The 15,315-nt window shown below is 36.7% G+C and overlaps 1 protein-coding gene across 1 annotated transcript in view; it reads left to right on the top strand.

Annotated features, from left to right (window-relative positions):
- LOC146811146 (uncharacterized) overlaps positions 1-15,315 on the top strand; it is a 206,484-nt gene that overhangs the window by 146,011 nt on the left and 45,158 nt on the right. The window contains exon 8 of the mRNA XM_085618212.1: positions 7,694-7,763. Within this exon, the coding sequence (XP_085474338.1) occupies positions 7,694-7,720 (27 nt within the window). The 3' untranslated portion in view covers positions 7,721-7,763. The remainder of the gene's footprint in view (positions 1-7,693; positions 7,764-15,315) is intronic.

Genomic DNA, 15,315 nt, shown 5'->3' with positions numbered 1-15,315 from the left:
ACATTAGTCGTTGTTCAGTTCGTTTTTTGCTTGTGAAAGACATATATGTACGTAGGAAGCAGTTTCCGTTTTCTCTAGCATATGCTGTAACTATTCACAAATCTCAAGGATTAACTGTAGATAGTGCTTTTGTAAACATTGGATCTAGTGTGTTTAAAGAAGGTATGGCATATGTTGCTTTGCCACGAGTGAAAAAATTATCTGGTTTATTCATGATAGACTTTGATGATTCAAAAGTTAGTGCTGATGCAAATTGTGTAAAGGAGTATAATAGATTAAGAAGAAGCTATGCTCCTCATTTAGGTCAGTATCCTGTGTTTGAAAAACGTGTTGTTTGTCGGAAAAGGAGAATGGAGAATATCTGTAATGAGGATGTACAGAGGAGAAAACAAAAAGAGAGTGATGTCATAGCAAGCAAGAAGAAAAAGGACAATGTTGAAGAGGTTTTTGGTTGTCATTTTGAAAATAGCTCTGGTGTCAACTGCTACGCTAATGTAGTGCTGAATGTTGTATTTTATCTTGAAAGTTTGCAAGAGCAGATAATACTAAATCATGAAAAAAGATTCTGTTCTCTGCTGAGTTTCCTTTATGAGAAGCTGAGTAATGATAACACTAAAATAGAAAGTGCTTCTGATGTTAGAAATCTTTTAGATGTATGCTCTGGATGTACACAGTTTACACAAAATGTCCAGCAAGATGCACAGGAATTCTTAATGTATATGCTTATGGTACTGGAAGATGAAGGGGTAGAAATAGAAAATATGTTTGGTCTCTCTTATATATGGGATCATTGTTGTGAAAACTGTATGAACACATGCAGCACTAATGTTGATTCTGAAAGGTTCATACATTTAACATTACCAGAGAGTAAATCAGTGACTTTTAGTAAATTAGTTAAAGATGCAAATCACAACATGGAATGTTCTCAATGTAAATCAGAATTGTTATCAACGTTATTTTTAAAGAAATATGGACAGTATATAATTTTAATGATACAACGTTGTAGAGCTGATGGAACAAAATTGGACACTTTAATAAAGAAGTTTATAGGAAATCAATTATCAATATCAGGAAAGACTTTTGTTGCAGTTGCTATAATTTTCCATGATGGACCTTCTATAACTTCTGGTCATTACACAGTTTACCTAAAATGTGAAAAAGGCTGGACACTGTGTAATGATTCTCAATTGATTTTCAAGCAATGTTTGCCTGCAGAATTACCAAATTGCTACTTAATTTTTCGAAAACCAAAATTTTAGATACAAATTGTAGCATCTGAAGAAACCATTTTATAGGATTACCATTGGATATTTCACCTAAAAAGGATTTAAAAATTACCATTTGGCCTCATAGAAAGGTAAATGTTTCTATTGTGGACTTCTTTGACAGATATTATTTTGGTGTATGTGCTTAAGCAACAAGATTTACAGACGTTATTTATAGTAAATAGTTATTGTTCTTAGAAAATATTTTTAATATATATGTTACATTTCTATCAAGGTATGTTTTACTGAGGATAGATTCAGGGCTTTTTGCCCGCTGTTAAGTGATGAATACAATTGATATCACTATTTTCAGTTAAATTCAATATATTCTGAAAACGGCAAAACAAGGGCAAAAAATTACTTTGTTAAATATGAAAATATGTGTACTGTTTTTTAAAATGTATTTTTAAATATTACTACTTTTTTCTTTTTTTTCAGATCTAGAAAGAAAATTTAGGAAATTGAATCAATTTTTCTTGCAATTAAAAAAAAACATTTATTTCTAATTAAGTTATGTTGTTGGTCAGGTAAGTTTAAATATCTGTATTTCTCACCCCTTCACTTTCATGCTCCCTTTTCTTCACTTCTCCTCACTCTGCTTTTCTCATTCCCCTTCCCTCTCTCTTCTTCCTTTACTGCTCTTTCGTAACTCCCTCACTCCTTCTCTACCACTTCCCTAGGTTTACTGCCTCCATCACTATTTTTTCAACCATGTTTCCCTCCCTTTCTCCATATGTCTCAGTCATTCAAACTGCCTTACTCCTTCTCAGTTCCTTGCTCTCTGTCTCTGTTTCTGTCTCTCTCCCTTTGTCTGTCTTACCCTTAATTACCTTAACATCTCTGTTTCTACCACTCCTCCTCTCTCCATCACTCATTTTCCATCTATGTTAATTTTTTAACCTTCTCCGTCATTCTCCTTCCCTCACCTTCCCTAACTGTCACTATCCTTTACTCATAGTCACTCCTATTCTTCTACTTCACTTCCTCCTGTCTGTATCTCACAACCCTTCACCTTTTCGCATTCTTTCCTTCACTCTCCCTCACTCTCCTTTGCTCATTGAAATCCTGACTCCCTTTCTCTCACTCCAGTTTCCTAAATCCCTCCATCCCCTCACTCCCCATCTCTCACTTTCCCTTACCCCCTTTTCTAATCCTCATACCTCTTATCTCGCCATCGCTCCACTTCTCTTACTTTCAATCCCTTTACCCTGCTGTACTTCATCAGCTTCATCTGCTACTCCCTTTTCCTATCTCCGTCCCTTACTCCCCTTTTCTCACTCCCCCTCCCTCACTCTCCATTACTCACTGCCATTCCCTTACTTATTCACTCTTCTTACCTGTATCCTCTACCCTTAGTCCTTTTGTTGCAGTCAGTCTTTCACTTCCCTTTCATGACTGATCATACTTTCCTTTTCTCACTCATTCTGTCAGTCCTTTCCTCCTCTTCACTCAGTCATTTCAATCATTTCAATCATTCATGTATACACTACACATTCATTCAATAAAATTACAACACAGTATATTAGGAATATAGCTCTTCTTGGAAAAGTGAAGTGAGTTCTGAAAATAACTGTTTTTTTTTGTCTTTTTTGTTTTGTATTTTTTTTTAGTGTTTTAACAATTTTGTATTTTTTTGATTTTTTTAAAGCACCAAAAAAAACTGCCAATGAAAAACTGTTCAACAGGAACAAAAACAATAAATGAAAAAGATTATGAGCTGGAGCATGTGTGCTGCTGTATTTTGTTTTCAATCAAGTTAATACTGCTCTCACCGTAGCAAAGAACAGCATTGCACACATTACAATGTATGTGCACCTTCTGGAAAAGTGGGCGGATGTCCAGTGACCTGGTACACGGAGAATCTGCGGCCGCAGATGATCTGCTCGGCTGAGCAGGTGGAGGGTTGTCTCTTAGGGCTCTAGTTGTCTCTCAAGCATAATGTACAGGATGCACTGTCTTGAAGTGTCTCAACATTGAATAAATACTAAATGAGTATTTCTTGGTGGGATCTCCTCTGGACAACACACTTCCACAAATAGTGCATGTCACCTTCGGTGCATTGACCTTCTTTTGGCCCTCTGGAAAGGTGAAGAATTTCCAAATAAAAGAGTCTTTTTGTTTGGTCTTCCTTGGTGGTACCACAAAGGTCTCCTCCTCACTCCCTGAAGTAGACTGAAGTAGACTGCTGTTCTGCCATTTTCTATAACGTTTGATAGATGTTCAGCTCCTTGTCCCAGGAAATGAGAAGAAATAGTGAGGGGAGTGGGTGTGGTGTTTGAAGATTCGGAACAGAAACTACTATGAACCAATGAAAAGTGTTGTTTTGTAATCACATGACTAGCCGTGCGTGCACGGTGTGCGCACGCACAATGGTGCACGCACAACGGTGCACGCACGCTGCAGAAATTAATTACTTTTAACCAGATTTCTAAAACATGAAAAGGAGACAGGGAAGACACTCCCTGACCCCCTAGACCTTCTCTGGGGGTCCCTAAAGGATCTCGTAAACATTTTGTTTATAAAAAAAAATCGCAGGGTGCGCGCACGGTGCACACACCCCCGCGGCAGAAGATAGCCAAAGAGAAAAGTTAAGAACGTGAAAACAAGTAACAGAAGACACTTCCTAACGCCCTAGGCCTTGTCACAGGGTCTCAAAAGGACCCACAAGAGCAAAAAAAATACTTTAAAAAAAAAAAAAAAATTGCGGGTGAGCGCACGGTGAAAAACCCAACAACAAAAAAAAACATTTTAAACTGTTTATGAGTTTATAGAAGATATTTACTATGCTGTTCAACTGTATCCAAATTAAAAAAAAGAGCTGAGCCATTCCATATTACAGGATACAGTCAATCTATAACTATATACAAAGGTAGTTTATTGTACAATAAATATAAAGAAAATACAATAATACATACATAAATTAGCATTTAAAAAACCTTGCAAATTCACTAAAAAAACCATAGGTTTCACACACGTTATAGTTAGAAATTAGCATTTAAAAACCTTGCAAATTCACTAAAGAAACCATAGGTTTCACACACGTTATAGTTTGGAATTAGCATTTTAAAAACCTTGCAAATTCACTGAAAAAACGATAGGTTTCACACACGTCATAGTTAGGAATTAGCATTTAAAAAACCTCGCAAATTCACTGAAAAAACCATAGGTTTAACACATCTTATAGTTAGCTGGACATTTCACTCATACAACACCATTGAAATTCCCCCGTTATAGTTAGTTCAGCTAACTATAACTTGCGCGCCCGCAATCCACTGCTGATGACGTCACATATTACATCACTCATGACATGGTCAGTGACATCACTCATGACATCACTGATGACATCTCAAATGACACCCTCATATGTGCGGGACACCAGTGACTTCATTAGAAAGATCACAAATGTTAATTGGTGTACAGATTATTTGCTAATGGCACTCGATGTATCAGCTCTCTACATGAGTATCCAATATAATGATGGCATCAATGCAGTTCAGTTCTATCTGTCCCAAAGATCTGCACTTTACAGGTCACACAATGAGATGCTTATTTCTATGATTGACTTTTGTCTTCATAATAACATCTTTATGTTTAACTACCTCCAATATCAACAAACTAGGGGGGTTGCTATGGGGGCTATCTTCTCCCCCAGCTATGCTTGCTTACACATGGGCTGGTGGGAGGAGCTGGTCCTGAAGGCGGTGTACACTAACATTATGAAACACAATGTACAAATTTGGCTCCGCTTCATCGATGATTTGTTTTTAGTATGGCATGGGACCAAACAACAGGCTTTGCAATTTGTTGAACAGATTAACTGCAATTCCCTCAATTTGCATTTCACAGCCACGATCAGTGAGACTAGCGTTAATTTTCTAGACACACAGGTATTTGTACAGAACAACAAACTACAAACCCGCCTGTACCATAAAGAAACGGCTGGAAATTCTACACTGCACGCAACCAGTTCTCACCCGCGACATTTAGTGAATAGCATCCCATATGGTGAGATGCTTCGACTCAAAAGGATTTGCAGTACCGAGGTTGATCTTAAGATTGCACTGGAATTGAGCAGGCAGAGGTTTTTGGAAAGAGGTTATTCACCCAAAACCATTAACCAGGCAATAGCTAAAACCCAGATGCTTGACAGGAAAGATCTACTTAGAGATAAGCAGGTGGTGAATACCCCCATTGCAACCAGAACTGATTTAAACCCCAATGCCATGCAGAAATTCGGCCTTATCATAGGATACAGTAGACAGCACAAAGAAATCCACAAGATCATACAATCAAGTTGGCCACTAGTACTGAATGACCCAGTGTTAGGACCCCTGCTTCCTCAGAGGGTGTCCATCACCCATAGCAAAGCTCCCTCCATGAGGGACCGTTTTGTCACAACTAATCCAGAGATCATTGAAAACACCTCCTGGCTGCAGACACACAAGGGTTTTATTCATTGTAAAACATGTAAAGCATGCATTCATGGTGTTAATACTGTATCTTACACTGTCCGTTTCTGCCAAAGAAAGTATAAGATCACAAAACAGTTAACATGCAAAACTGAATACGCAGTTTATGTACTCACATGCTCGTGTGGCTTAAAGTATATTGGGAGTACAAAACTTCAAGTACACAAGCATATTCTCCAACACCTTCGCGCTATCACAAACCAAGACAGCACTTATCCAGTAGCCAGGCACTTTAGAGAAGTACATCAATCTAACAACAAGGAACTGAGCTACTATGTGATAGACACAATTTCTCCCAGCAGAAGGGGTGGAGATAGAGATTACAAACTCAGGAGGCTAGAAACCAGATACATCCTGCAGTTTGACACCAAGCACCCCAATGGGCTCAATGTCACTGAAGACCTCCATACATGTTTTTAAGATTGTATAGTACGATAGACAATTGGGTATTTTTACTTATGTGTACAATAAAGCTTGGTGAGGACAATATCAAATGTGCATATGACATTACATTGCTACTATTTATTATAGATAACTGTACTATTTATTAGGCAAGTTCCATTTGTAGTGGATGATTTTAGCTAATAACTCAATTTTATATATGCATTTATATAATTATATATTTATGATGAACATACGATTTTATTCATATTCTTTGTATAGTTTTGACATGGATAATCCCGTATTTATTTATTTATTTATTTATATGTTCATATATCCCTGCTCTATGAGTTAGCGTCGAACTTGTGAGAAATCCTGCCCACCTATCTTATACGAACATATAGGATGCATGCAGTACATGTCCTTTTTCATGTATTATACATCTATTTTTTGCACATGCTCTCTTGCACATATTTATACCCACCTGAATACACATATTTATTACCTGCCAGTCTGCGCAACAACAGACAAGTATATCAGCCGCAAATGTACTTTAAGCTAACTAGGAGGCAGTACCATTTGAAAAAAAAACATAATGGGGAGTCTTTGAGCCATGTGACTTTCACCAACATAACTCTTGTTCTGACATGGATCTACTACTTCCTATGCCAGGGAATCACGGGTATTTTACTGTAACAAGCCTGAAACGCATAATGGCACACATCCCCCAGCAGATTCCTTTTCCACATCTCCTTGTAGAGTGTTCCTATCATATGAAACCATATTTGGCCTCAAACACTCTTTGATACTATATGGAGCTATGAACTTAAACTCTGTTTGGTGCCATTTTGGTGTGATTCATAGTCCATAATGTAACTGCTGTTTTTTATGAAATCAACTATTTATTTTGCACTTTGCACTTCTCAAACACTTTTGCACTGATTGTTGACCGCGTGGCTTACCAGTACGACCCTATTTTCAAAAACAGGGACAATGTATTAAGTTTATGTACCTTACTATGTGACAGGACTGTTGATTGAAATTATGATTACCAGCCCGTACAGCATTTTATGATGTATTTTACTGCCATTCGGTTATCGCTATGTACAAGTTTAGTTTGCCTCAACATTTTACAAATATTTGTATGGATAATTTTATCTTTACATATCTATATCTACTGAATCATTGGAGGCTACACATAGAATGATGTGTTAGGTACTTAACTTTGTGAGTATTTTCTCCAGTTTTATTGTACTGCCGGTCACGTGGCCATCGGATTTCTGTTGCACTGCCACTTTAAAAGCACTGAAAAAATGTCTTGCCATGCCGAGTGAACAAGGCTCGTGTGAGCTGAAACGCGTCTTGACATCCGGAAATAAAAATAATTGAGCACGAATCTGGGTCCGTGTCCGCCATTCTTGATTCCAGAGAGTTGGATTCAGGCTGGAACTATGCAATATATATATATTCCTGAAGCAGCTAACTCACAGTTAGAGACTTACAATTGCAGGTTTAAGTAGGAAAAATGGCACAGTCCGGTATTTGTTCTTCATAAATATTTTTTTTTTCTTTTTTCAGCCAGCTGCATCGTGTGTGACAATATAAGACTACGTGTAGAGGCCGGACCCTTCAACTGGACCATAGAGTGGTAACTATTAGATTGTCTATTTAAATGACAACATCCCTTATTCTCTCCACCTACTTTAAAATCAGCACAAACCTACATATGTTATTTCCTGTTTTAAATCAGTGAACACTGCGTGCAATATGTTTCGAGTAATTCACAATGGAAATGCATTTATACAGAATCAAATTATATACAACAAATTTTCCACAGCAGAGTTTATGATATTTTCAAAAATGCAACAGAAAATTAACTTTTCCATTAATGCCTGTTAATTATCAACCTTTAACATTTTGATAAATCTTTGTGGTAAAGAATCATGCTTAAAAACAACAATAGGGCACAGTCCATTTCAGTGCCTTTGGATATTTACTTTAGGCAAATAAAATACTATTGCAACTAGTTGGTTTAATATGCAGTTTTGTTCACATTTTTTCATTTTTAATGTACGCTTAAATGTCCAAATAATTAATGGTATAATTGTTCATTTTATATTCAAATTGTAGCTTTTGGACATTATTGTTTGAGAGGTTTTAAATCCATTATGTGTCTTGTTATTTTTTCTTGTTTATCTTTTCGATAGTCTTAGGCACCAACAAATCCTCTCTGTTTCATGCTCTTTCACTCTTCAATGCATCTACAAAAACAGATACAGGATAGCCTTGTGTCTTAAATCTTACAAGCATCTCTTGTACCTAAGTTTCAAACTCCTTCTCCTCAGAAGAATCTCTTATGAGTCCTAAACGTTCTCTGTAGTGCAGTTGGTTGGTTTACAATGCAGTTATGGGCATTATATATTCTGTCTTCCAAATAATGCCATTAATGTGATTTAAAAAGCCCATTAAGTCCCTGATATAAGATGTGAGGTTTGCTACATATGGAACAAAAAGATATCGACAAACCTGAATGCATTGTCAAATAAAGCATCATAGGAACTCACAATCTGTCACCCTGGGGGATTTTATACCTTTAATAATATATATATCGTTGGTGTGGTGGGCTGGTTCTTCTTCAAATATTGGAATTCCTCATCTTTGAGCAGCCCTATTTTATGCCAATCTTGCAGTTGTTTATAAAATTCCATCATGATTTTATTAATCAGATTCTCTTCCAATCTTTCATAGTAGTTAGGATGAGTAGGCTGTCTTTTTACTTCCTCATAGTATTTAATGTGATCCACTATGTTTCTTCCCTTATCAGAGGCTTTTATGACAATGTACTTGTCTTTTTGCAGATCTTTTAATCCCCATCAGTCTTCCACAGCCATATTTCTCCATTGTTGGCAACAGTTCTTTCTCTCTTTTAGAGATATATCTTTTAATTCCTCTGCCATCAATTTCTGAAATAGATCTAATGCATTGCCTTGTGGAAGTTGTGAGCATAACTTTGATTTTGGGATACAACTACTGATGATCAATTTATGGGTTTGTGTTCCCATTATTTAATAATACTCCTGATCCGATATTTCTTCCAAATGGTCAACTCTCTGTGATGTGCATGACTCCATTTCTATGCTAGATAGAACTTTCATGGGGGCAATATCTTCTGTTATCAAAGTTATACATATTTGAGGAGCACTAGACCTTCTCATGTATGTTTTCATAGCAAAGTATTTTTTAAATTTTCATTTTCTACAAAATTTGTATCAAGCCACTCTTGCTGTGGCGAAATTAATTTCTGTACAGGACCAAAATGTATACCTTTTGTTTAGCAAATTTCTATACTTATTGTTCAAACTTTTTGTTGATAAGTTGATTACCAAATCATCCTCTGAAATGCATATGTTTGTGCTGTACACTTCTTTGTACCTCTGACACTTTTGTCTTTGACTTTTGCTGCTCCCCCTTGTTCTTTTTGATTTCCAGTAGTTGGAGCTCTCTTGCCTCCCCTCAAATTATCATTCGGAAGAGGCGCATTTCTCTGGGCAAACACAATTTTAACTGCATTGTAACTGGTCCTTCATCCCCTGAACTGACTTCAGAGCTTTCTAAGCTTGACGGGGGTCTACTATTATCCTGCATTTGATCCATTGTTTGTCTGCTATAAATTGCATCAAATCATCTGGAAAAAGTGAAATTCTTCCAGTAGTGTAGTCTGTGTTGTGTTGAATGTTTTACATTTTTGAAGTTGTGCTTCTTTTTCATGCTTTTCTAATTTCTTTCTCTAGTTGCTCAAAGGCTTTTTTTCCCCTCTTCTTTTTCTTGATATTTTTCCAAGGAGTTTTCTAAATCCTAGATCTTCTCAGTTGTTGCCAACAATCGGCATGAATAATGAGTGTGTTTATTGATTTCATTGAATAATCTGTGGTATCAGTCTGTCATTGTTTAAGCAGATTCTGATCCATATCGCTAAGTGTTCATAGAACAAAAATCCTTGAGGCTGTCGGAATCTGACTCCATTCATTATACTTCTTCATATATATATATATATATATATATTTATATATATATATAACGTGGATTCCGCTGTAGGTATCGTTTCTTTACCAAATGACGGACACGGACCCAGACTGGTGCTAGAAAGTGTTTATTCCACCGTCGCCATAACGCGTTTCAGCTCCGTAGAGCCTTGATCACATTACGTGTCTTATTTAAAGTCATGCACAACACTTTGGCAACATCACATGGTCATAGATATAAAAGACAGACATAAAAGACAGACATCATTGTGTTATCGTAATCGGCATATTTGTAAACCCATTGTTTAAAATTCTACTTAAAATTATACACACAATGGATACCTCATTGGCAATCAAAGTTATATATATTTCTTTTATACTTGCTGTTACAGATAGTAAATGATATTTATATCCCATACTGATTGCATTGTCACATTTTATAGGGTTAAATCCCTGTTTGCACACAATATATAATCAGACAGTCCGGACCCCTACGTGTCAACAAAGTATGTTGTGCAAAATTATGCTGTGCAAAACCGTGCATTGTATGTACAAAAAGTGCAATGTGCTTAAGTGCAATGAGAGTTGGGCATATCAGCAACCTAAAACCATAAAGAATAGCATCTAAGTTCTCTATGATCTTACAGACATATTCAATAATTTTCTATTTTGAAAGTCTCTTACATGATTTAAGAAAGATATCTATGGATACCGGAATACCTCAACATGGTTAACCTATTTAGCAGCTTTAAAGTGCAATGTGCAGATTCCAATAAGTTACGGCATATATAAATACAATATCAATACAATACAATATAGATAAATATATAAATAAATAAATATATAAATAAATACTTAAAATATATACATATTAATATGTATACCCCATTTTAAAGGAATCAATTTAAAGCATTAATTAGTGTTTTTATGCAGTTTCTAATTCTTGCCATTGTGTTTCTTAACTTGCAAATTTTACTAATAATACAGTGATAGTTTTCAACTTAGACATGTATGTAGATCTTCTCAGTTTAGTGATACTGTCTCCTCCTCGTCTGCTAGGTGGTACTGAGTCTACAACAAAGTATTTGAGGGCTGTGTTGTCGGAGTAGTGTTTCTCTTTAAAGTGACGTGCCACAGGATATGTGTTATCTTGATTTGTTATGGCACGTAAGTGCTGAAGAATGCGTTGATGCACCTGCAACACAGTGCTGCCTACGTATTGCAGGCACAAGTGAACTGCAACACATACACAGCAAACTCCGTTTTACATGTTAGTAATTTGTCTATTTTGTATTCCCTATCGCTGAAAGGGGTGTTATAAGTGTTTTTATTAATACCATGTGTGCACGCCTTGCACGTTTTACATCTAAAAAATCCCCTTCTCATTTGTAGCCAGCTGCTTCTGTCAATGATTTCAGGATTTGTCTTGATGACTTTGTCCCTGGTTGATGGTGCTCTACTATAGGTGATGGGGACACTTCGAGGCACTAGAGGGCCTATAACAGGGTCACATAGTACCATCGCCCAATTTTTGTGAATAATTTTCTTAATCTCTTTGTGCTGATTATTATACTTTAAAATCATACAAAAATCTGCAGCCCCTTGTGTTTTTGTATCCTCCTCTGTTCCTTTTTCTTTTACTTTTAAAATGTAATTTCTACTTTTCTCGCATGACCTTTCAATGGCTCTGTCTATTGTTCTTTCCTGGTACCCTCTCTGTAGGAATCTACCTTTGCTCTCTTTCAGAGCTGCCACCAAGTCATTGTTATTACTGCATATTCTTCGCAGTCGTAACATTTCACCATACGGTATACTGTTGACCAGATGTTTTGTATGCATACTGCTTGCGTGAAGCGTTGAATTGCCTGCAGTTTTCTTCCTAAATAATCTGGTTTGAATTTTGTGATTGTCAACAAATACCTGGGTGTCTAAAAATTCCACAGAACTAGAGCTTATAGTGGCCGTAAATTTGAGATTGATATCATTGATGTTAAGATTTTGCACAAATTCATGGGCTTCACTTTCTGTTCCCTGCCATATTATAAAAAGGTCATCAATGTAACGTCGCCACATTTTTACATTAGTCACCATATTATGTTTATGTACGTCCATGAGAGCCAGTTCCTCCCACTTACCCATATGTAAGCATGCGTAACTAGGAGAGAAACTGGCTCCCATGGCGACTCCTCTCGTCTGTCGATATAGTTGGCTATTGAACATGAATATGTTGTTGTGTAAACAGAATATTATCATGTCAATTAACATATTGCTATGACATTTCAATGAGATAGATCTCCTAGACAGATAGTGTTTTATTGCTGCTATACCATCCATGTGTTCAATACTCGTGTATAACGAGGTTACATCCAATGCCATCATCAGATAATCGTCTTGCCACTCAAATTCAGAAATTTGTCTTAAAAAATCGCTTGTATCCCGAACATAGCTGGGTAGGTCTTTGACAAAGTCTTGAAGGAAAAAGTCAATATATCTAGTAGTATGTTCTAATAATCCATCCATGGCTGAGATGATAGGGCTGCCAGGGGGATTATCTCGGTTTGTATGTATCTTTGGGATAAAGTAAATTAAAGGGGTAGTTGGATGTTCATTCCTAAGGTATTTATATTATTCTCTTGTGATTAGACTCTCCTGTTTCCACCCAGGAAGTTTCACATAGTATTCCGTGTATGACATAGACAGTTTTGCTTGATTGCTACGTTCATAACGTGATCTGTCATTCAGTTGACTGTATGCTTCTTTGTCATACATGTTTCTAGGCCATAGCACAATGTTACCACCTTTATCGCTACTGTGTATTACAACATCATCATTTTCTTTCAATTTTTTGATTAGGTTTCTGTATTGCAAGTCTTTGGTATTGGAGGTGGTTATTTTGCCTGCCACACTTTTGTTTAGTTTTTTTTATATCTGCTGTTGTTGATTCATGGAATAAGTCAATCGAGTCTCTCATCATTATTGGGTTGAAGGTAGATTTTGTTCTAAATGGAGTAGATATAATTTCTCTCATAGTGTCAGTTTGTCTTGTTTCAAAATCAGTGTTATTTGCTGAACTGCTAACATTTTCGTTCCATAGCTCTTCCATTGTCCGAAGGAGTGTTTGATCAATTTGTGACATGCATGAACTGCTGCTTCCATCATTAGACATTTGATTTACTTCAGTTACCTTTTTTTTGTCATCATTATCTTTTTTGGTTTTCATAAGATAGTAATATTTTTTTAATTTCAATTTTTTTTGTAGATGTCCAATCTTGTTGTAGCATAGTCAAAGTTCACTTTATGAGCAACTTAAAATGTGCCATAGGGCGTGTGTGCACACGTCACCTAAGGCCCCGTCCCCTCCCTTCCCCACTGTGTAAACACGCCCTGTGGCCGTTTTAAGTTGGGAGATTAAGTCCCCTTGAATCCAGAGGGTCCCTAGGAGCAAAATAGCCCACTAGGTACGTCCAGTAAGCGCCATTGCAGAGAGGTGTAAAAAGGGACACGGCCTGCACCACCTCTCTGCAACGCAGAGTAGTGGCACTTACTGGAAGCACCTGGTGGGCTAGTTGGCCCCCAGGGTCCCTCAGGATTGAAAGGGAAGTATTTCCCCAACTTAAAACGCGCCACAGGGCGTGTTTGCACACGTCACCTCAGGCCCCGTCCCCTCCCTTCACCACTGTGTAAACGCGCCCTGTGGCCGTTCTGATACTACTAAATTGAGAAAAATCCTAATTTTAAGACTTTCGGTATTCACAGAAGGCATTTAGGAGTCCTAAAGTTAGGAGTCCTAACTATACTACTACTAAACTGAGAAAAATCCTAATTTTAAGACTTTCGGTATTCACAGAAGGCATTTAGGAGTCCTAAACTTAGGAGTCCTAAATTTAGGACTACTAAATTGAGAAAAATCCTAATTTTAAGACTTTCGGTATTCACAGAAGGCATTTAGGAGTCCTAAAGTTAGGTGTCCTAACTATACTACTACTAAACTGAGAAAAATCCTAATTTTAAGACTTTCGGTATTCACAGAAGGCATTTAGGAGTCCTAAACTTAGGAGTCCTAAACTTAGGACTACTAAATTGAGAAAAATCCTAATTTTAAGACGTTCGGTATTCACAGAAGGCATTTAGGAGTCCGAAAATTAGGAGTCCTAATTATACTAAAACTATACTGTGAAAAATCCTAAAGTTAAGACTTTCGGTATTCACAGAAGGCATTTAGGAGTCCTAAAGTTAGGACTCCTAACTTCTGTGAATACCGAAATGAGTAAGTGCCTTCTGTGAATACCAAAATGAGTAAGTGCCTTCTGTGAATACCAAAATGGTAGTAAGTTTAGGATTTTGTCTTAAGTTAGTTCTGTGAATCGGGCCCCATATCTTTGTCACAGTGCATATGCAACGTTACACTCCCCAGCACATATTTTAGATTACAACTTCAGAGACTAGTTAGGTTACACAACACTGCCCTGTGCATATTACACTCCAAGGCGCATATCCAATAGCACGCGCTAGTGCCTGTGCTATCTCGCGCTCTCCAATGAATCTATCATTGCGCACAATGTATTGCATATTATATTTCATATATAGTTGACTGTATGCTTCTTTGTCATACATGTTTCTAGGCCATAGCACAATGTTACCACCTTTATCGCTACTGTGAATTACAACATCATCATTTTCTTTCAATTTTTTGATTAGGTTTCTGTATTGCAAGTCTTTGTTATTGGAGGTGGTTATTTTGCCTGCCACACTTTTGTTTAGTTTTTTTATATCTGCTGTTGTTGATTCATGGAATAAGTCAATCGAGTCTCTCATCATGATTGGGTTGAAGGTAGATTTTGTTCTAAATGGAGTAGATATAATTTCTCTCATATTGTCAGTTTGTCTTGTTTCAAAATCAGTGTTATTTGCCGAACTGCTAACATTTTCGTTCCATAGCTCTTCCATTGTCCGAAGGAGTGTTTGATCACTTTGTGACATGCATGAACTGCTGCTTCCATCATTAGACATTTGATTTACTTCAGTTACCTTTTTTTTGTCATCATTATCTTTTTTGGTTTTCATAAGATAGTAATATTTTTTTAATTTCAATTTTCTGACACCTTTGTAGATGTCCAATCTTGTTGTAGCATAGTCAAAGTTCACTTTATGAGCATATGAAAGTCCTAGATTTAACAT

The sequence above is a fragment of the Triturus cristatus genome, chromosome 7 (assembly GCF_964204655.1).
Source record: "Triturus cristatus chromosome 7, aTriCri1.1, whole genome shotgun sequence".
NCBI classification, from domain to species: domain Eukaryota; kingdom Metazoa; phylum Chordata; class Amphibia; order Caudata; family Salamandridae; genus Triturus; species Triturus cristatus.
The sequence above is the reverse complement of the archived record's forward strand: the minus strand, read 5'-3'. Positions and strand labels throughout refer to the sequence as shown.